The sequence below is a fragment of the Staurois parvus genome, unplaced genomic scaffold (assembly GCF_062004578.1).
Source record: "Staurois parvus isolate SC_StPar_1 unplaced genomic scaffold, SC_StPar_1.0 ptg000581l, whole genome shotgun sequence".
NCBI classification, from domain to species: Eukaryota; Metazoa; Chordata; class Amphibia; order Anura; family Ranidae; genus Staurois; species Staurois parvus.
This window is the reverse complement of record NW_028318377.1, coordinates 7,137,385-7,160,290: the sequence shown is the minus strand read 5'-3', so window position 1 is coordinate 7,160,290 and position 22,906 is coordinate 7,137,385. Positions and strand designations below refer to the sequence as shown.

Here is a 22,906-nt window from a genome sequence, read left to right as displayed (position 1 = left end):
AACTCCTAATGTTGCTGCTATCTCTCTGATGGATTGGTTTAATTTTTGAAGCCTTATAATGGCCTGTTTCACTTGCATGGACAGCTCCTTTGAATTCATGATGTAGGTTCACAGCAATGGATTCCAAATGCAAATACCACACTTATAATCAACTCCAGACCTTTTTACCTGCTTAATTGATGAAGAATTAACGAAGGAGTAGAGTAGCCCACACCTGGCCATGAAACAGCTTTTGATTCAATTGTCCAATTACTTTTGGTCTCTTGAAAAAGGGGGACTGGCTACTCTTAAGAGCTTTAATTCCTAAACCCTTCCTCCAATTTGGATGTACATACCCTCAAATTAAACCTGAGAGTGTGCACTTTCAGCCCATATCCATTATATAAGTATAGCTTGAATGTGTTTTCGTTAATACCTGAAAAAAACTAAAAGTGTGTGTGCGTGCGTGTATAAAGGAAAGGAAGGGGGTGGTGGAAGGAAGGAACGAGGAAAGGAAATGGTGGCTGGAAGGAAGGAAGGGAGTGGTGAAAGGAAGGGGTGGGTGGAAGGAAGGATTGGAGGGAAGGGAGGGATGGGTGGAAGAAAGGATTAGAGGGAAGGAAGGGTGGATGGGTGGAAGGAACGATTGAAGGGAGGGGTGGGTGGAAAGGAAGGTAGGTCGGTCGGACTCACTGGCTCATTCAGAAGCATCAGAGCTGTCAGCTGCTCTGTGTTCTGTTTCCCAAGCCATAGAGGAGATCGCTGAAGTGAGTACACCCCTCACATTTTTGTAAATATTTTATTATATCCTCATGTGACAACACTGAAGAAATGACACTTTGCTACAATGTGACGTAGTGAGTGTACAGCTTGTATAACAGTGTAAATTTGCTGCCCCCTCAAAATAACTCAACACACAGCCATTAATGTCTAAACCGGGGGCAACAAAAGTGAGTACACCCCTAAGTGACAATGTCCAAGTTGGGTCCAAAGGGGTTTATTTACTAAAGCTGGAGAGTCCAAAATCAGACTCCCTTCTGCATAGAAACCAATCAGCTTCCAGGTTTCATTGCCAAAGCTTCATTGAACAAGCTGAGGTTAGAAGCTGATTGGTTTCTATGCAGAAGGGAGTCTGATTTTGGACTCTCCAGCTTTAGTAAATAAACCCCAAAGTGTCAATACTTTGTGTGGCCACCATTATTTTCCAGCACTGCCTTAACCCTCTTGGGCATGGAGTTCACCAGAGCTGTACAGGTTGCCACTGGAGTCCTCTTCCATTCCTCCATGACAAGATCACGGAGCTGGTGGATGTTAGAGACCTTGCGCTTCTCCACCTTCCATCTGAGGATGCCCCACAGATGCTTAATAGGGTTTAGGTCTGGAGACATGCTTGGCCAGTCCATCACCTTTACCCTCCGCTTCTTTTAGCAAGGCAGTGATCTTCTTGGAGGTGTGTTTTGGGGGTCGTTATGTTGGAATACTGCCCTGCGGCCCAGTCTCCGAAGGGAGGGGATCATGGTCTGCTTCAGTATGTCACAGTACATGTTGACATTCATCGTTCCCTCAATGAACTGTAGCTCCCCAGTGCCGGCAGCACTCATGCAGCCCCAGACCATGACACTCCCACCACCATGCTTGACTGTAGGCAAGACACACTTGTCTTTGTACTCCTCACCTGGTTGCCGCCACACACGCTTGACACCATCTGAACCAAATAGGTTTATCTTGGTTTCAACAGACCACAGGACATGGTTCCAGTAATCCATGTCCTTAGTCTGCTTGTCTTCAGCAAACTGTTTGTGGGCTTTCATGTGCATCATCTTTAGAGGAGGCTTCCTTCTGGGATGATAACCATGCAGACCAATTTGATGCAGTGTGCGGTGTATGGTCTGAGCACTGACAGGCTGACCCCCCACCCCTTCAACCTCTGCAGCAATGCTGGCAGCACTCGTACATCTATTTCTGAAAGACAACCTCTGGATATGATGTTGAGCACGTGCACTCAACTACTTTGGTTGACCATGGTGAGGCCTGTTCTGAGTGGAACCTGTCCTATTAAACCGCTGTGTGGTCTTGGCCACCATGCTGCAGCTCAGTTTCAGGGTCCTGGCAATCTTCTTATCGCCTAGGCCATCTGTATGTAGAGCAAAAATTCTTTTTTTCAGATCCTCAGAGTTCTTTGCCATGAGGTGCCATGTTGAACTTCCAGTGACCAGTATGAGAGAGTGAGAGTGATAACACCAAATGTAACACACCTACTCCCCATTCACACCTGAGACCTTGTAACATTAAAGAGTCACATGACATCGGAGAGGGAAAATAGCTAATTGGGCCCAGTTTGGACATTTTCACTTAGGGGTGTACTCACTTTTGTTGCCAGCGGTTTAGACATTTATGGCTGTGTGTGGAGTTATTTTGAGGGCACAGCAAATTTACATGTTATACAAGCTGTACACTGACTACGTCACATTGCAGCAAAGTGTCAATTCTTCAGTGTTGTCACATGAAAAAATAGAATAAAATACTTACAAAAATGTGAGGGGTGTACTCACGTCTGTGAGATACTGTGTGTGTGTATATATATATATATATATATATATATATATATATATATATTTGTGTATATGTATATATGTGTGTTTGTGTAATTGTTACTGGATAAAATATCTCTCTGTATACAAGTCCTTATGGGAGAGCGGTTTCCCAGGTGTAATGAACATCCTGTATCATGTTCTGCTGTTTATACTTATTCCCAATAGGTGGCGCCTCCATCCCAAAATGATTTGGTAGTTGAAGTGGAACCTTTGTTTTGCATTCGCACATGTGCACTGTGAATTGAAGCTCCGTTTTCACAGCGAATTGACACAGTAGTTGTTCAGGACAGGATGTTTGATACAGCTGCAAATTCTGTGACTGAGCAAACTGTGCTGAACTCCTGTGCACAACTGATGATGTGCAGTTTAGAAGTGGTTCCCATAGAAGTCAGTGAGTCTATTCTGCACCTGAACCGGACTGCACTGCTCAGAAATGGGACAGGACTCTTTCTGAATTTGGCACTGAATCTGCACTGGCAGTGCACCGCATGTATGTGCACAGGCACAATAGAAACCATTGTTCTTTCACATGTCATGCAAATTGGATGCGAATCAAAACGCACCCAATCTGCATATATGTGAACCGGCCCTCATTCTTAAATGTTTTACACCATCAGGACTTTTCTGACTAAGTGCCTATACTGTTTAAAATCTAGTAATACGCTGTCTCGGCCTGCTCTGCACATGCTCTGTTGCTTTCTATTTTTAGGCACTGTGCTGAAAATGTAGAGGCCGATCTGCTGACAGTCTTTCAGTGATTTCAGTCTCTGAATACTGCATCTTGTCTGCAGGTTTAATGCTGAAATCAGTTCAAGAAAAAAAGATCTCATTTAAAGGAAATCTCTACTTCGTAAAATACATAGATTGCCATTGTTGATTTCATTAACCTCTTCACGCCTGGAGCACGCAAATGTCCAGGGTCTGGGCCTAGACGCCAAGCGGCCGCACGTTTGCGTGCAATTAACAAAAACCATATGTGCTGAGAGCGCGCTCCCAGCACACATGTCCGGTACTCACGGAAAGGTCCCGGTCTGCTCTTTCAATCGGGACCTTTCCAGATCATGTGACAGCCATGATGACGCGTCACGGCGGTCACATGATCCCTAAACCCCGTCCTGCCTCCCAGCTTCTGAAACTCTTAAAGGGCCGGGAGGCGCCAGCGGGAAGGGGTTAAAGAGGAACTTTAGTCAGAAAATTCAGTCTTGCTAGATTATTTCATACTTGACTTTTGCAAGTATAACTGTGTATAACATTATGCTGTCCCACCATGTTCTGCACATGCTCAGTTGCTCTCTTTTTTTCAGCAAAGTGCCAGAAATGCAGAGGCCAGTCTAAATATTACTACTGCTCAGGGGCTCTGGGCTTCAGCAAAATGGCAACCTCCGCTTCTCATACGACCTCCTGCTCTCTAGCTCCCTTGTCTCCTCCTCCCATGCTCGTCTCCAGGACTTCTCCAGAGCTTCCCCCATCCTCTGGAACTCTCTACGCCAATTTATCAGACTATCGCTGCTCACTTTTAGGCAATCTCTGAAAACCTATCTCTTCAGGGAAGCCTCTCCTGCCTTCAGCTAATAATGGAATCTTCTATTCCTCCTACCAGTCCACCCCCCACAGTTACTACCTTTTGTACCACTACTGTATTGTATTGTATTGAACTGTATTGTCTCCCGTTATATTGTAAAGTGCTGAGCAAACTGTTGGCGCTATATAAATCCTGTATAATAATAATAAAACTGAAATACAAATACAACATTTCTGTGTCTAGGTGAGGATTAAGGGAAGGGCAGCAGGTACCATAAAAACTAGGTACTCGGTACACCCTGCACCCCCCTCCCTCCCCTTCCTTGTTGTGGTTTTGTTAGTGGCCAGGGTGGGGGGAGGAAGATTATGAGAAGAACCTTAGTTTTCTGCTGGGTGAACAAATATTTTTTACATAAATGATTTGGTTTCATTCAAAATGGGAAATAATAGGATTAATAAACCAAAAATCGCCGATTATATAACACAAACTGATAACTTGTCATAGACCTGACATTTTAAATTCCTTTTTCTGGTGTTACCTCCTTCTCACACAGGTAGTTTCTACGTTACTCATCAACGTAATTCCAGATCATCACATCCCTCTTAACCTGACAGGAAAGGCAAAGATTGGTGGGAAGGCGTGGGTGAAGGCCCCATCTAGGCCGATACTGGGTTTTAATTCAGACTCCATGTGTGAGTCTCAGGTAAGTAGTACTGACTTCCCCACTGATTTCATTGTATTACTTAACTAATCAGTAAGAAGTATGGCATATGGTGTACCTGTATTGTTTGGCTGGTGAGAACTTCAGAACAGTATATGGCATCTCAGGATTGTACAGACTCTATTGGCCCCTTTGCCACCTCAGATACCTCCTATTAAGTACAAATATGACGGAATTGAAGAGTAAAGTGATACTAAAGTCTTTTTTTTTTTTTTTCTTTTTTAAGCTTACCTGCTCTGTACAATTGGTTTTGCACAGAGCAGCCCCGATCCTTCTCTTCTCGGCACTCCTGGCCCCTCCCTCCTGTTGGGTGCTCTCACAGCAAGCAGCTTGCTATGGGGGCACCCGAGTAGGCACGCTCCAGAGCCACAGCTCTGCATGTCTGTAAACACCAAGCTGTGGCTCAGCCCTGCCCCCCACCTCTCCTGATTGGCTCACTGGCTGTGATTGACTACAGTGGGAGTCAATGGCTCCCACTGCTGCCTTAGCCAATCAGGAGTGAGAGTCCCCGTAAAATAGGACGTTATAGGACGTCCTGGACTTGAAGTGGAGATATCTGGATGATGCCTGCAGCTACAGGCATCATCCAGGTATCTTTCTTTTCAGCCAGTGGTTCCCTGTAATACAAAAGCCATTCTAGTGGCTGATTAGCTGCTAGATGGCTTTTACAGGCAGTGGGAGGGGATGTTTTCCTTGTTGCCAGGCTTCTTGTGCAATTGGGGAGTCCAGGATCCAATTTGGCGGTGGCGGGTTACCACGGAGCTGGTGTGAGGTATCACTGTAAACATTATATTGAGAGCAATAATTGTAGGGCTAGACCTCCTCTGTAACTCTAAACTGGTAACCTGTAAACAAAGCGTTGCCTATGGAGATTTTTAAGTACCGTATTTTGGCAGCATTCCACAAGTGTGCGCAGTTTTAATGCATAACATGTTAGGTATCTATTTACTTGGCATAACATGATATTTTATGTTCTACCAAAAAATTGGGTTATATATTGTGTTTTTTTTTTTTCTTTTTTTTGTTTGCATTAACCAATTCCAGTCCGGACACTTTTACCCCCTTCCTGTCCAGGCCAATTTTCAGCTTTCAGTGCTATCACACTTTGAATGACAATTGCACGGTCATGCAACACTGTACCCATATGAATTTTTTTGCATTTTTTTGAGACAGATAACGCTTTATTTTTATTTATTCACCACTGGGATTTTTATTTTTTTTGCTATGTAAATGAAAAAGTCCCAAAATTTTGAAAAAAAGTGTTTTTCTTATAAAATTTTGCAAATAAATAGTATTTTATCATAAATCTTGGCCAATATGTATTCCGTTATCTTTTTAGTAAAAAAAAAAAAAGTCAAATTAGTTTATAACCAAAAATTATAATTTTTGAACTTTGTTTTTTACTTTTTTTTATATTTTTATATTATTATTTATGGTTTTTTTTTTTATGTCACCCTAGCAGTACAGTGTCACCATGGTGACACTGTACTACTTGTAGAGGGTGATGAAGATTTTTTTTTTTTTTTACACTGATTGCTTTTACCCCCATAAAGGCTGTAAAAGCAATCATTTCTTCTTCTTTCTGGCTGCATTCTTGCAGCCATTGAGAACTACTGAGTGAGCTGTGATTGGTCACAGCTTGTCACATTGTACAAGGCTGTTGTGAATAGCCTTGTACCATGTGACCTCTGTGATCATTCACAGATTTCACACGCAGTAAGCAATAATGTCACAAGTGACATCTTGCTTACTACTCTGCATGTGATCACTGATTGGCCAATCAGTGATCACATCATCGGGACCTTGCAGAGAGGTCCCGTCCGACGATCGGTGTTCCACTGTGTCTGGAAGACACAAAACGGGCACCGAATCGCGGTGCTGCACGCTCCCAGGAAGCGTGCACAAGCAGGGTGCGGGGAGGCCGTTTATAAACAGCCACCCACCCCTGCACTGCCACCGTCCGGCTGTTTATATACAACGGCCGGTCGGGAGGTGGTTAAAATTCATTTAAAGTGTATTTTTTCCCAAAAACTTACATTTGAAAAATTGCTGTGCAAATGCCGTGTAGCAAAAATTGCAATGACCGCTATTTTATTCTTTTGGGTGTCTGCTAAAAAATATATATGTAATGTTTGGGGGTTCTGAGTAATTTTTCTAACCAAAAAATGATGATTTTTACATGTAGCAGAGAAATGCCAGAATTGGTCTGGGTGAGAAGTTGTTAAACAACTTTCATGAAAATGGTGTGCTAGGCATGCACAAGAATGTTTTTTTTCTTTTCTGGGGTGGTATCCGTAGAGGGATTATGGGTAAAATATGGTATCAGATAAGCACATGAACAATGGGTTTTGTCTGTGAAGGTTCTTGTATATCCCAGGTCATGGTATATCTAGTAGTAGTTCCGCTGGACTTGTTGAAGACATTAAAAGTAGAATAAGGTTTGTTGGGTACTTCAGACACTTATTTCAGAACTATAGTGAAATGTCTGTTCTTTAATCACTTTGGTATAAGCTCATGCTGACACATTTCTTCTGACTATTTCTTGCCCACCAGGTTATCATTCGTAGCGGAGAACTGCTGTGTGGAGTCTTGGACAAAGCTCACTATGGCAGCTCGTCCTTTGGACTGGTTCATTGTTGCTATGAGCTGTATGGTGGAGAGACCAGTGGAAAACTGCTCACTTGCCTGGCTCGTCTCTTTACTGCTTACTTACAGCTTTACCGTGGATTTACCATGGGTGAGTAGAGTAATAAAATAAGCTTGAATAAGAAATGTTATAATAAGCAATCATGGCACACTTTGATTACTGTGCCAGAAAATAATCAACTCTACCTACCTGTACAAACTCTTTGCTTCCTATTACTCCACCCTTTATTTTTAAAAAGTTTGAAATTGCAGCCAATACCTTTTTAAAAATCATATATTCCTCTGTGTGTGTGCTCCCTGCTAAGGCTCCTCTGGACTGCTTTCCAGTTTGAGTACGAGCAGTGACCATGAATAACAGTCACATGCTGGCCCTTCCCTGTATTGTATTCTGACCATTCCCGTCTAGGTTCTGGCTTCACGACTTAGATCGTGGGAGGCACTGAGAAGTGCTGTGGACACTATGGGCAGTTTTATGTGTTTTAACGTGCTGGATGCTTGGGCACGTATAAATGCAGTCCATGCTGTGACCAAGCATAAGAGGATGGCTTGCCTGTTCCTTTCCCAAAGTAATGCTAAACTGATGACATCAACAAAAGCTCCAAGGCTAGATGTAGCCAGTGTAGCCCTAACCAAAGCCGGTTGGATTCTTCTGTTTTAAATATTAAATCCTGCCCATCCAATACTGGCAGGCTCCTGAGAAGTGGAGTGAGCACAGAGGTGACCTCATCTGTGCACAATTGCATTAACCAGTCAAATGGTGTGGTGGCTCTTGGGCCAGGCCCGTGCTGGGGTGGCTCTTGGGCCAGGCCCGTGCTGGGGTGGCTCTTGGGCCAGGCCCGTGCTGGGGTGGCTCTTGGGCCAGGCCCGTGCTGGGGTGGCTCTTGGGCCAGGCCCGTGCTGGGGTGGCTCTTGGGCCAGGCCCGTGCTGGGGTGGCTCTTGGGCCAGGCCCGTGCTGTGGTGGCTCTTGGGCCAGGCCCGTGCTGGGGCGGCTCTTGGGTTGGCTCTTGGGCCAGGCCCGTGGTGGGGCGGCTCTTGGGCCGGCTCTTGGGCCTGGCCCGTGGTGGGGCGGCTCTTGGGTTGGCTCTTGGGCCTGGCCCGTGGTGGGGCGGCTCTTGGGCCTGGCCCGTGGTGGGGCGGCTCTTGGGTTGGCTCTTGGGCCGGGCCCGTGGTGGGGCGGCTCTTGGGTTGGCTCTTGGGCCGGGCCCGTGGTGGGGCGGCTCTTGGGTTGGCTCTTGGGCCGGGCCCGTGGTGGGGCGGCTCTTGGGTTGGCTCTTGGGCCGGGCCCGTGGTGGGGCGGCTCTTGGGTTGGCTCTTGGGCCGGGCCCGTGGTGGGGCGGCTCTTGGGTTGGCTCTTGGGCCGGGCCCGTGGTGGGCGGCTCTTGGGTTGGCTCTTGGGCCGGGCCCGTGGTAGGGCGGCTCCTTGTTCAGCTGCATTGTAGTCTGTAATGTGTTCTCTGTGCAGACAGAACCTGGCAGGAAACATGGATAACAAAACCAGGCTGAACAGAATTAGAAATTCTTTTCTGTACTGTGTAAGAATTCTCACTTTTTGTTTAACTTTAGGTCTCCTTTTGCACATTAATGTTCATTGCGTTAAGGAAGGCTTTCTAATGCAATACCTGGCAATGCACTGCCGGGCAACAGAGGTTGGCTGCAGTGCCATTCAAAATGAATGTAAATAAGCCTCTTAAATGTATGTTACCAATGCTGTTTGCTTCCTTCACTGTTACTTTTTTGAAAATGTTCAGTGACTGATACAGTGATAATTTCTAGGAGTGGAGGACATTCTAGTTCGACCCTATGCTAATGGCAAGAGACAGAACATTGTGGGACGTTCTGCACATTGTGGTGGACGGGTAAGTAAGATGATATAGCTAATGTGTATTCCAATAGTCTGTTATAAATGATCTTTATTAACATCTGCAGAACCATTGAAAGGGTTTTGTTACACCTGTTTAGGTGCAAGAAAGAACTGGTTGAGCCAGCCAGAAACCCATTGATATCCTGTACACTCTGCATTTTTATTTCAAAGTTAACATGAAGTGAGTTAGGTTTTCATGACCTTCCCCCTGCATTATAGAGATTAGGAAAAAGTAGGTGGTATTCTGTAGTCCTAATGCTTCCTATCCCAGAGTGACAGTGCTGCTCCTCCATAAAAACAGTACAGTGTATGAAATGAATTGAGAGTGAAATGATGTTGCTGTTCTATCACACAAGTGGTGGTCAGTGGAAATAATGCCCCTTACATTGGTGGTCAACAGGAAGAATGCCCCTTACGTTGGCAGTCAGTGGGAAGAATTCCCCTTACGTTGGCAGTAAGTGGGAAGAATTCCCCTTACGTTGGCAGTAAGTGGGAAGAATGCCCCTTATGTTGGCAGTCAGTGGGAAGAATTCCCCTTACGTTGACAGTCAATGGGAAGAATGCCCCTTATGTTGGCAGTCAGTGGGAAGAATGCCCCTTACGTTGACAGTCAATGGGAAGAATGCCCCTTATGTTGGCAGTCAGTGGGAAGAATGCCCCTTACATTGACAGTCAATGGGAAGAATGCCCCTTATGTTGGCAGTCAGTGGGAAGAATGCCCCTTACATTGGCAGTCGGTGGGAAGAATGCCCCTTGCGTTGGCAGTCGGTGGGAAGAATGCCCCTTGCGCTGGCAGTCGGTGGGAAGAATGCCCCTTGCGTTGGCAGTCTTGTGGCAAGAATGCCCCTTGCGTTGGCAGTCGGTGGCAAGAATGCCCCTTGCGTTGGCAGTCGGTGGCAAGAATGCCCCTTGCGTTGGCAGTCGGTGGGAAAAATGCCCATTGGCGTTGGCAGTCGGTGGGAAAAATGCCCATTGGCGTTGGCAGTCGGTGGGAAAAATGCCCATTGGCGTTGGCAGTCGGTGGGAAAAATGCCCATTGGCGTTGGCAGTCAGTGGGAAAAATGCCCTTACGTTGGTGATCAAGTGGGAAGAAAATCTCTGGAGGAGCCCTGGTTGAGAGAGGCTGGGGTTGATAAATTTGACTCGTCATTCTGTATCTTGATCCCCTTGTTTTGACTATCCATTTATACCAATATTAGTATCATAAAACAAAAAAAATTAAATTAGATTAAATATCCAAATCAAACAGTGATAAATAACACAATGAAAAAATTAATTTAAATGACCAAAAAAATGTCTTAAGAATTTTCTCTTTCCATCAACAGTGAAGAATGTCCATCACCATAAGAACAGATTTGTGCAAATCCACCACCAACAGAAATTGCCAGTAAAAAGTTATAAACCAGCAATTGCACTTGTTTGCTCTGGGAGCAATACTCTGCAGGCAGACTCAGCGGTGACCAGCTTTTCAAATTCTTCTTCTCTCAGCTTGTTGATGTAATATATTGCAAGTCAGGGAGACTCAGATATCCAGACACTTATTTATCCTCTCTGGGAGCAATACTCTGCAGATCTCTAAACTCAGCAGCGAAAACTTCCAGACCGAATTCCAAGAACTTCGTACACAGGCTCAGAAAAGAAAAGAAAAAACAAAGCAAACGATCGTGTGATGCCGTACAACAGGTTTATTTGTAAAAACTCATCATAATCCACTCTCATGGAACAGTGTCATAGCCGACACTAGCAACAAACACATTTTGCTAAAATCACAGAAAGCCGAGAAGCCAGCCTCTTACAGAACATAGTAACGTTAGTCCGAAGCTCCACCCTACGCGTTTCGTCATCAGACGTCTTCACGGAGTGGAAGGATGAAATGTGTTTGTTGCTAGTGTTGGCTATGACACTGTTCCATGTGAGTGGATTATGATGAGTTTTTACAAATAAACATGTCATACGGTATAACACGATCGTTTGCGTTGTTTTTTCTTTTCTTTTCTGAGCCTGTGTATGAAGCTCTTGGAATTCGATCTGGAAGTTTTCGCTGCTGAGTTTATAGATCTGCAGAGTATTGCTCCCAGAGAGGATAAATACGTGTCTGGGTATCTGAGTCTCCCTGACTTGCAATGTATTGTATCAATAAGCTGAGAGAGGAAGAATTTGAAAAGCTGGTCACAGCTGAGTCTGCCTGCAGAGTATTGCTCCCAGAGCAAACAAGTGCAATTGCTGGTTTATAATTTTACTGGCAATTTGCTCTGGTGAGTTTATTCATTTCTGTTGGTGGTGGATTTACACAAATCTGTTCTTATGGTGATGGACATTCTTCACTGTTGATGGAAATAGAAAATTCTTAAAAGGCATTTTTTTGGTCATTTAAATTAATTTTTTCACTGTTTTATCACTGTTTGATTTGGATATTTAATTTGATAGCGCTGCCTTATTTTGTTTTATGATTGTAACCTTTTATTTAAGGGTAAGGTTTAGCAGCTTATGTTAATCGATCACATGTGAACACTTTTGGCATGATTTCATTTATATTTTTTTCACCAATTTTGTATGACTGACCAATATGACTTCTTTGTTCTGTAGGCTGTCAGAGCTGCCTTCAATCTCTCAGAGATGGCTTCAGATGAAGAAGCCAAAGAAAAGTGGCAGGATGCCCATTTAAACAAAGACCAGAGGGACTTCAACATGGTGGATTTGAAATTCAAGGAAGAAGTTAATCAGTTCAGCAATGAAATCAATAAGGTGAGTTTCTGAATAGGTGATTGGCAGTCTTGCACTGTATTTAGGCTTCTATAACTAGCCATACACACGAGGTGGTGGGCTGATGGTTCAGTCGTTCTGTTCTTCCTAACATTTTCAGCTAAATGTGCCTGTTTATGACAGTTATCTAGGCAATGATTTCATGGTTGTGGGCATGGGAAGCACTGCTGCTGTCTATGCATACACCCTTATGCTAACTCCTTTTTCCATCACATCCTTTCTCTAGTGACTTAACCTTGTATACCTGACAAAGCCTTATGTATACATGTAATGGAGCATTTGCATCACTCTGAAAATGTTTTATCCTTTTAGGTGGTTGAACAATGCCTGCATATCCAACCAGCTTATAAAATCCATATGTAGCCTAAGTGTTTGTAATAGGCCACACTGGTTATGTCCCCTGTAGATGTTTGGCGCTGATTTCCTTTGCTATGGTTCTTATATCTTCTAGGTGTGCATGCCGCTTGGCCTCCACAGGCGCTTCCCAGAGAATAATTTGCAGCTGATGGTTCAGTCTGGAGCCAAAGGATCAACAGTGAATACCATGCAGGTATCATTCCATGTCTTTAATTTAATATAACTCCAGCTGAAGCCATCCCTACTTTTCAATGAAGATTTGCTTTTTTCTAATTTAACCACTTCAGTACTACTAGTCTGTAACACCTCTTCATTATAGCTTGACAATTACTGTGTCATTTTAGTTATTTATTTTAGGGACTTATATAGAGCCGTCAATTTACGCAGCGCTTTACATATAGATTGTACATTCACATCAGTCCCTAACCCTCAAGGGGCGTACAATCTAAGGTCCCTAACTCACATTCATACATACACATACTAGGGACAATTTAGACAGGAGCCAATTAACCTACCAGCATGTCTTTGGAGTGTGGGAGGAAACCAGAGTACCTGGTGGAAACCCACACAAGCATAGGGAGAACATGCAAACTCCAGGCAGGTGGTTCCGTGGTTGGGATTTGAACCAGCGACCCTATGCAACACTGCAACAACCAAATTAATTTAATATGTTTTGACAGTTTCTTTAAAGCTTTCACCCAAAAGGCAATGTTCCCTTTTACATCCTGTTCCATATTTCTCCGATTTTTGAAGGGGGGGGAGGAGCAGGTACCTAGGACATGTCCCAGGACTGCAGGACCACTCACAGAGTACGGCACAGCTCATGCATGCGCAGTAGGTAGCCGGCTGTGAAGCCATAAGCAGCATAACTGGTTGTCCACAGTAAGGATGCTGGCACCAGGAACCCGTAGGCTAGTGAAGAACTAGTCTGGATGAGGACGGTTCTGGATCCCTGGACAAGTAAGCGCCCTTTTATTAACAATCTGCAGCTACCGTATTTGTAGCTTCTGACTTTTTATTTTTTCAGAGTGAAGAACCGCTGTAATAACGACTGGGTTTTTTTTTTTTTTTTTTTTTTTTTAGATTTAAACAATATAAAGGGAAGACCAACATTTTTTTAAATGAAACCCTATTTTACCTACTTTCTATTACAAAACTTTTAACAAAAAAGTGCCAGGACAGTGCACGGTCACGATTTTTGGGAAATTAAGAAATAAATGGTATTAGGATGGCTAAACATGGAGCTTTGGTGCAATAGGTGCATTCATATCATAGCATTCATTCAATAGATGAAGTCCAGGTCATACAGGGAGGAGGAAATGAAGTGGTTAATGTACAGATGTGCAGAATAAGGGACATGCGAGTATAACATACAGGTCACATTGGGACTGGATGTAGATAAAATGTACAGGAGAGTAGAGGAAAGGGTTCATAAAAAAAAGAAAATAATTCAACAATCAACTTCCACTCTAAATTGCTGCTGCCACTGGTCTGGAACTAATGAATAATTGATTCATTAGTTCCTCCTCCTTCTTCTTTCATCATTGTTTGCTAGAGGAAGGTACAGGCTTCAGATGTAAACACTACAATGTTTACATTAGTGTTTACTGTGATTGGTCATCAATTAGATCACATAGTACAGAGCTGCTCTGATCGGCTCTGTACACTGTGAACAGAGCCTTCTAGTGGCAGCTCAGTTCACAGCCATCAAAGGACACACTGGCTGCCCAAGGGCAAATTCTTTAGCGCTACTTCAGAGCTTCTGCAGAAATAAGCCATTCAAAAATGCTTGGCAGTGCAGACTTAAAGTTGAAGTTTCTGGTCCTAGTAACATCATCATTTCTGGATGTCTGTTCTTCTCTGTGCAAGGCAGTAAGATCTTGGCTGGTTGGAAGGGTCAGCAAAGAGCTGTACATTGGTTTCTGAAAACAAAGTTGTTGTAACTCCACATGTGTTGCAGAGCCTCCATGATTGAAAGCACTGCAGTCCAAAGAATAAAAGGGGCAAGATGGAAAGTAATGCAGGCCATAGATGGGTCGAAAATTGGCCGATTTTTCTTTAAAAAAAATGAAAAATCGGTCGTTCAAGCAGCCGACGTTACCAGCAACGGTAAAAAAAATCGGCCGATTTTCCTCCCGTCTACAGCCGACAAAAAGTGTCCCTGCAGAGAGCTCCGCTATTTCTTTGACAGTTCCTTGACGTTTATAGCCGTTGCAACAATGTATTTGTATCCATTTAGGATACAGATGTTTTTATTCAGAAACAAATAGATACATTGTTGCAGCCGCTATAAATGTCAAGGAACTGTCAAAGAAATAGCGGAGCTCTCTGCAGGGACACTTTTTGCCGGACTGGAATTCCTCTTCTTCTTCTTCCTCTTCTTCTTCTTCTTCTTCTTCTTCCTCTTCTTCTTCTTCATCCTCTTCTTCTTCTTCATCCTCTTCATCCTCTTCTTCTTCATCATCCTCTTCTTCTTCTTCATCCTCTTCTTCTTCTTCATCCTCTTCCTCTTCTTCTTCATCCTCTTCCTCTTCTTCTTCATCCTCTTCTTCATCCTCTTCCTCTTCTTCTTCTTCTTCATCCTCCTCTTCTTCATCCTCCTCTTCTTCTCCATCCTCTTCTTCTTCATCCTCCTCTTCTTCATCCTCCTCTTCTTCTTCTTCTTCATCCTCTTCTTCTTCTTCATCCTCTTCTTCCTCTTCTTCTTCTTCATCCTCTTCTCCTTCTTCATCCTCTTCTTCTTCCTATTCTGCTTCTTCTTCCTCTTTTTTCCCCTTCTTCCTATTCTGCTTCTTCTTCCTCTTCTTTTTCCCCTTTCTTCTTCATCCTCTTCTTCCTATTCTGCTTCTTCTTCCTCTTTTTCATCCTCCTCTTCATCCTCTTCTTCTTCTTCCTCTTCGTCTTCCTCTTCTTCATCCTCTTCTTCTTCCTCTTCTTCTTCTTCCTCTTCTTTATCCTCTTCTTCTTCCTATTCTGCTTCTTCCTCTTCTTCCTCTTCTTCTTCTTCTTCTTCTTCTTCTTCTTCTTCTTCCTCTTCTTCCTCTTCTTCCTCTTCTTCTTCCTCTTCTTCTTCCTCTTCTTCTTCCTCCTCTTCTTCTTCATCCTCTTCTTTTTTCTTCTTTTTGTCTTCCTCTTGCAGGTCACTGCTCATGCGCAGATTTTTTTTATCGGCAAAATCGGCCGATTTTTTTTCCAACTTTACCGATAAAAAAATCTGCCAAAATACCGAAAAACGGCCGAAGAATTAGCCCACTAACAATCCGAAAATCGGCCAATTTTATTTTCGGCCGAAAAATCGGCCAATTTTCGACCCATCTATGGCCTGCATAAGGCTGGGGAGGAAAGTGCTATATGATGCTACATGTTGTCTCCCAATTAGGAAACTGAGAGGGATCTGTCTGGCTGGCGGCAGCTTCTAATAATACACCTTTTGTGTAACTGATTGCTTTGTGTATAGACATCTTAACCTGTGACTGTCCTGTTCTTTGCAGATTTCCTGTCTGCTGGGTCAGATTGAGTTGGAAGGCCGGCGACCACCATTGATGCCATCAGGGAAGTCTCTGCCTTGTTTCCAGCCATACGACTTTGCGCCACGCTCTGGCGGCTTTGTGACAGGTCGCTTTCTCACTGGCATCAAACCTCAAGTAATTTATTTAGTATTCTCTCACTTTGAATATATACAAAGAGCTGCATGTAACAAATGTTCTGTGATGGCAATAAGCATTTTTTTTTCAGCTTTAAAGTGCAAGTTAACCTTTAACAAAATTTTCCTCAAAGTCCCCGATGCCATTCCGTATCTATAGCCTTTCAAACTGCATTGTGAGCGCAGTGCATGCTCTCCTCTAGCTAAGCTCAGCTAGGGAAGACGAGAGGGCACTGTGCGCACGCGCAGTTTGAGCAACCAAGAGTGCCTATTAGGGGTGCGCAATTCACTTGTCCAGCTGCCTTGCAGGATGAGCTGGATATAAGGGAAATCAAGGGGTCAGTGGTTTTTGTGGAGAGGCCCCCTGACAGTTGCATGTGTAATGGAAGAATCATTAAAACAGGAAGAGCGCTGTACTATACAGAGGATATAGAAATGCATAAGTGGATTTGGGGAAATTCCTGCTGAAGGTAAACCTGCGCTTTAAAGGTAAATGATAGTTTTTTAGGTTTTGTTTGTACATATTGTGAATATGGTCAGCTTAAAGTGTTACTAAACCCACAACAGTAAAATCAGTCTGTATATGCAGTAAAGCATGCTTGTTATACTCACTGTGGAACCTAAGGGGTTAATCCTCTGCATTGTGTAAAAAGGCTGTTTGATCCTTTATTCTCTGCCCCTCCTCTTGTTGAAATGACCACCTGATACAGACTGAACCACTGAACCTGTGGTCACATGCACATGCTCAATTTGGTGTGTATTGCTAGAAAGGGTTTTTTTTTTTTTCTTGGGAGGGTGCATGTGACCAGCACAGGGCCAATCAGCACTGTCCTTTATTCTCTGACCCTCCTCTTGTTGAAATGACCAGCTGATACAGACTGAACCTGTGGTCACATGCACATGCTCAGTTTGGTGTGTATTGCTAGAGAGGTTTTTTTTGTTTTTTTGGGAGGGTGCATGTGATCAGCACAGGGCCAATCAGCACTGTCCAGACAGAGGCTCAGGGATTTCACATCCCTCTGGATCAGAAAGAAATCTCCTCCTACAAGCTTTAACCATTGCTCTGCTGAAGTCACAAGACTGCTATATACTGCTGATGAGAAAAGGTATTTAGCAGTTTATACTTACTAAAATAATTGCGTTTCCATGTTGTGTGTACTGTGGGAGACCAGATATAGTGAATGCAGGGTCTGGGGTTTAGTATCACTTTATTGTACACTATATTAGGTGAAGAACTCTGCTTGCAACCTTATTGAACGTCTTTGGGATGAATTTTGTATGCGAATTGGAAGCAAGGTCTTCTCTTCCAACATCAGTGTCTGACCTCACAATTGCTCTTGTGGCTAATTGGGTACAAAGTTCCACAGACCCATCCATATTCTTATGGAGAGCCTTCCCAGAAGAGCGGAGATAGTTAAAGCTTCAAAGGGAGTGCCCACTCCATAATAATGCCAATGGATTTGGAATGGATGTCTGACAAGCTCATATACGGGTGAAGGTCACGTGTCCCATTTGGTAATCTATCAATCTATCATCATCTGCATTTATCTCAGTACTGTCTGCTCTTGATAGAGGAGTGCACTCCAATGTGCTATAGGTTCTTAAAGGATAAGTTCACCTTTTGAAAATAAATAAATGAATGTACTTTTTTGCAGGTGAAAAAAAAATGTGTTTTTACTATTTTTTTTTTTCTTAGAACCTGTAAAGCCTTGCACCCCCAGTCAGCAGATTGCAGGTGCAATGTAAGGCTCCTGCAGACTGTCAGTGTAGCTGTTTGTCCGTACATATGATATGGTCAGACAGTTACTTCAGTCCAGGAAGAATCGGTGAAAAAGGAGGGTGCTCACCAGCACCCTCGTAATTCATTGATAACTACAAGCCGTTAGTTTCGAAGGCTTGTCGGTACTTGTAGTCTATTAATTCACAGAGTCCTGTGAATGAGTGTCGCGGTCACGTGGGCAGAGCTCCACATGGCAGCGCTCTTTTTTAAATTGGGACAGCGGATGCAGGGAGAGGATCCCTGCTCCGCTGTCACAGGGAAGGTGGGAATGGGGGAAGATCTGCATGAGCGGGACCTTGTTACATGTAATATGTTCCTGAAGGTGAACTTATCCTTTAATAGAAAACCTTGCTGCAATATGGCCATGAAGCATCATGTTTTATAGGAATTAAAGGAAAGAAAAAAAAAAAAGATTATACTTCAGATGACACCAGTTGAATTTCAGTTGCAAATGACAGACTTGTCCTAGATAATAAGTAGAGCCTTTTGAATAGGCTACGTTTACAGCTAAGCTTCACATTTTCAATCAAAGTGTTTGTTTTCAAATTTTTTGGAGCAGAATTGCATATTTTTGAGGCTTTTGTCATGCATTTTTTCATATGTTTAACTAAAAGGTGTGGAGTCCTGCTGAAAAAGGGGCAGACAGCTAATGACTGAGCAGAAACCGCTCAAAAAAAGCTCATAACGCGCTTTTCAGGTGTTTCCATTGAAGTCCATGGGGACAAAAACGCTCAATTCTGCCTAAGGCTTTGTTCACATCTAGGCATTTGTGTCTCAAATTGCTGTGCAAAACTGACAAATTGCACCACGCTTGTTCAGGTGCCATTCAATTTCACGCGAGCAGGGGCGGACTGACCATTTGGAAACTCAGGCACTGCCCGAGGGCCTGGGGTCAGTAGGGGGCCCCATGAGATGCCCCTGCTACCTTTTTCATAGGCTTTTTTGAGTTTGGGCAAGGACACGGGGCCACATGATCCCCTATTGCCCGGGGGCCCCATGAGTTGTCAGTCCGCCCCTGCACGCGAGTACGATTGTGACGTGTGATAAATCACGCTGCAATTATGGCATACTGCGTCGCTCGAAGCCTGCCGCTTGAAAAGGAGCAGGAGCTTCTTTTGGGCAACATGATTCACGTGATGCGGTGTACCGCAATTGCAGTGTGATTTATTGTGTGACAATCGCAGCAGAAATCCCTCCCAGGTTTAGGTACTATTAAAAATGAATGAATGGCACCTGAACGAGTGTGATGCGATTTGTCAGAGATTCTGCCTACAATACAAAACACCTAGAGGTGAACCTGAAGGACACCAAGGAAGAATTTGCTTGTCTGTATTTAATTTAAAGACAATAGCATTGTACATGGGATCACAAAACATAACGGTAGATAGACAAGTTCCAAGAATAAACACGGTTTTTATATGGTATCTGTTATTTTCTAGAAAAAGAGAGGAAGGCGCCTCTAAGTACAGTAGTGACAATTTATTTAGTAAACAATGGATAAATTGCACTTACAAGATAAACAGTTAAACAGACTCATCTTGTGGTAATTAGATCCAGGTGGGACATCCAGCCGTCCAGCAGCAAACTATGTCTATAGGATCAGGAAGTAGAGTCCAGGATGTGCCTGTGTATCAAAAATGAAGCTTGGAGAGCAGTCAGAGGTCTGAAGAAGGAGCCTATTGAGCATGCTCCGAAATGCATTACCGCCTTCTTCACCTGCTACATCTGACTCTGCTCTCCAAGCTTCATTTTTGATGCACAGGCACATCCTGGACTCTACTTACTGATCCTATAGACATAGTTTGCTGCTGGACGGCTGGATGTCCCACCTGGATCTCATTACCACACGATGAGTCTTTTTAACCGGTAATCTTGTAAGTGCAATTTATACATTGTTTACTAAATAAAAAAGAGAGAGGCGCCTTCCTCTCTTTTTCTTGTTACTGCATTAGAGCCTTGCTTCCCCTCTAAGAAGAGCTGCCTCAGTGTTACTACTCCAATCCATCCATCCCTGATATCCATCTGGCACCTTTATCTTACAGCTACAGAGGTTGGGCTCCAACAAGCGCGCCCTATATAATATACAGTTACTTATTTTCTACACTATTCTGTATCTCAGGCACATATCCAGTTAGAAGGGGGAATTGTAATTATCCAAGATAACATTCTAAGTGTCACCTAACAATGATAAATAACATTTCCATATTAAAGTCTTATATATCAGCCAAAAATCCATTAAAAATAACAAACGCATAATATAAAAGAAAAACTATAACCAAAGGTTCAGGGCCGAACATCCTTTCCTATCCATCTGCTTCTAACCACCATCCCACACATCTAGTACAATGGTTATAATTAGGAGCCTAAATTTATAGACATCCTCAACATCCTTTTTCCTACATTTTCTAGACCGAACTAAAAGCAGAAAGAACTCAGAACACAACAAGATGTAGAACATAGTTCACACTGAATTCACGCCAAGATAGCTTCCTGTGCACTCTATCTGTTTATGTTAATAACTCAATTCCATATTGTACCTCATCTTAACCACTTCCTGACCGGCCGTTGCATATAAACGGCCGGACGGTGGCAGTGCAGGGTCGGGTGGCTGTTTATAAACGGCCTCCCTGCACCCTGCTTGTGCGCGCTCCCTCGGAGCGCGCAGCACCGCGATCCGGTGCCCGCTGTGTCCTCCGGACACAGTGAAACACCGATTGTCGGACGGAACCTCTGTACGAGGTCCCGATCATGTGATCACTGATTAGCCAATCAGTGATCACATGCAAAGTAGTAAGCAAGATGTCACTCAGTACTTCTCAATGAGTGCAAGAATGCAGACAGAGAGAAAGAGAAATGATTGCGTGTAAAAGCAATGTGTAAAAAAAAAAAATCTTCATCACCCCCCACAAGTAGTACAGTGTCACCATGGTGACACTGTACTGCTAGGATGACAGTATGTAAAAAAAAATAAAATAATAATAAAAAATAAAATAAAAATGTAAAAAAAAATGTTTAAAAATTATAATTTTTGGTTATAAACTAATTTGGATTTTTTTTTTTACTAAAAAGATAACTGAATACATTTTGGCAAAGATTTATGATGAAATTATTTATTTGCAAAATTTTATAAAAAAAACACTTTTTTTCAAAATGTTTGGACTTTTTCATTTACATAGCAAAAAAAATAAAAATCCCAGTGGTGAATAAATACCACCAAAATAAAGCTTTATCTGTCTCAAAAAAATGGTATAAAATTCATTTGGGTACAGTGTTGCATGACCGCGCAATTGTCATTCAAAATGTGATAGCGCTGAAAGCTGAAAATTGCCCTGGTCAGGAAGGGGGTGAAAGTGTCCGGTCTGGAAGTGGTTAAGAATAGGATTGTGTGTTCCATAAATTCAGTACACCTCCTAATAAAAGGCATTTCCTTGTTATGTGAACATGTCATCTTTTGCTTCATAAATAAAGATCATCTTTTATCCTAGGAATTCTTCTTTCATTGTATGGCTGGGAGGGAAGGCCTGGTGGACACTGCTGTGAAAACAAGTCGTTCTGGATACCTGCAGAGGTCAGTATCATTCTTCTAGTGTGTGGGCTATGTTAGCGTGCCTTTGCCTTTGACTCCATGTACAAACCTTTATGTGTATCTACAATACGTCAGCCCATACTCTGATTTAAAACCAAAAGCCTTGCTGTGAAGTTAGTTAATAAATACTGTATGTTTCTTCACTGTAACTAATCTTATCTTGTTCTTAAAGTGGGTGGGACATACTGGACAGCAAGTGAACATGTTGTCCATGAAGTTGATGTGTTGAAAGCATAAAAAAATGGGCAACACACTTTATGTATGGGGCTTCATAGCTGCAGACTGGCCAGGGTGCCCCATGCTGACCCTTGTCCACAGCCAAAAGTGCCTACAATGGGTACATCAGCATCAGAACTGGACCACGGAGCAATGGGAGAAGGTGGCCTGGTCTAATGAATCACATTTTCTTTTACATCATGTGGATGGCCGGGTGCGTGTGTGCTGCTTACCTGGGGAAGAGTTGGCACCAGAATGCAATGTGGGAAGAAGGCAATGCTTTGGGCAATGTTCTGCTGGGAAAGCTTGGGTCCTGCCATTCATGTGCATGTTACTTTGACATGTACCACCTACCTAAACATTGTTGCTAATCAAGTATCAAGTACACCCCTTCATGGCAAAGGCATGCCCTGATAGCAGCGTTTTCTTTCAGCAGGCTAATTCTCCCTGCCACACTGCAAAAAAAAGTTCAAGAATAGTTTGAAGAACACAAGTTTGAGGTGTTCAGATGACCTCCATACTCTCCAGGTCTCGGTTCAATCGAGCATATGTGGGATGTGATGAAAAAAGAAGTGTGTGTGTGTGTGTGTGTGTGTGTATATATATATATATATATATATATATATATATATATATATATATATATATATAATCTGTGTGTATATATTGCACACGATTGTAGGGGTATTGATCCGGCTGCAATCCATGAAAAAAATAGTACATAGAATATGCAGTAGGGCTGTGTCCAGTCGAGACGTTGACATTGTTTAAATTATGTTGTAATTCCTCCTGCTGTAAGTCCCATTGATGTATCTATAAGAAAATGTTGTCCCAGGAGATTGCATTCCCTTCTCAAGGTATTGTCTTTTGGAACAGAATAACAAAAGCCTTTTCTCTTGTGCAGGTGTGTTATTAAACATCTGGAAGGATTAGTGGTCCAGTATGATCTTACAGTACGTGACAGTGATGGCAGCGTGATTCAGTTTCTCTATGGAGAAGATGGGCTAGATGTCCCCAAGACACAGTTTCTACAGCCAAAGCAGTTCCCATTCATTGCTGAGAACTATGAGGTATGGCAAAGTTTTCTGTCAGAGGAACAATCTTTCCCAGATGCTTCCAAGTACCACTTGCATGATCAAAAGGAGGGTTAAAAATGAGTCCGTCCATGCATCTCAATATTACAATATTATTGTATGATGATTAAAAACATCACAAATGGTCATCAGGTTTACCAATC

General features: G+C 43.1%; 1 protein-coding gene across 1 annotated transcript in view; it reads left to right on the top strand.

The window, feature by feature from the left end:
- Positions 1 to 22,906, top strand: part of POLR1A (RNA polymerase I subunit A) — a 148,009-nt gene that overhangs the window by 42,141 nt on the left and 82,962 nt on the right. Inside the window, exons 15-22 of the mRNA XM_089692295.1 lie at positions 4,649 to 4,798; positions 7,370 to 7,553; positions 9,237 to 9,319; positions 11,911 to 12,069; positions 12,539 to 12,637; positions 15,936 to 16,088; positions 21,353 to 21,435; positions 22,574 to 22,739. Coding sequence (XP_089548421.1) covers positions 4,649 to 4,798; positions 7,370 to 7,553; positions 9,237 to 9,319; positions 11,911 to 12,069; positions 12,539 to 12,637; positions 15,936 to 16,088; positions 21,353 to 21,435; positions 22,574 to 22,739 — 1,077 coding nt within the window. The remainder of the gene's footprint in view (positions 1 to 4,648; positions 4,799 to 7,369; positions 7,554 to 9,236; positions 9,320 to 11,910; positions 12,070 to 12,538; positions 12,638 to 15,935; positions 16,089 to 21,352; positions 21,436 to 22,573; positions 22,740 to 22,906) is intronic.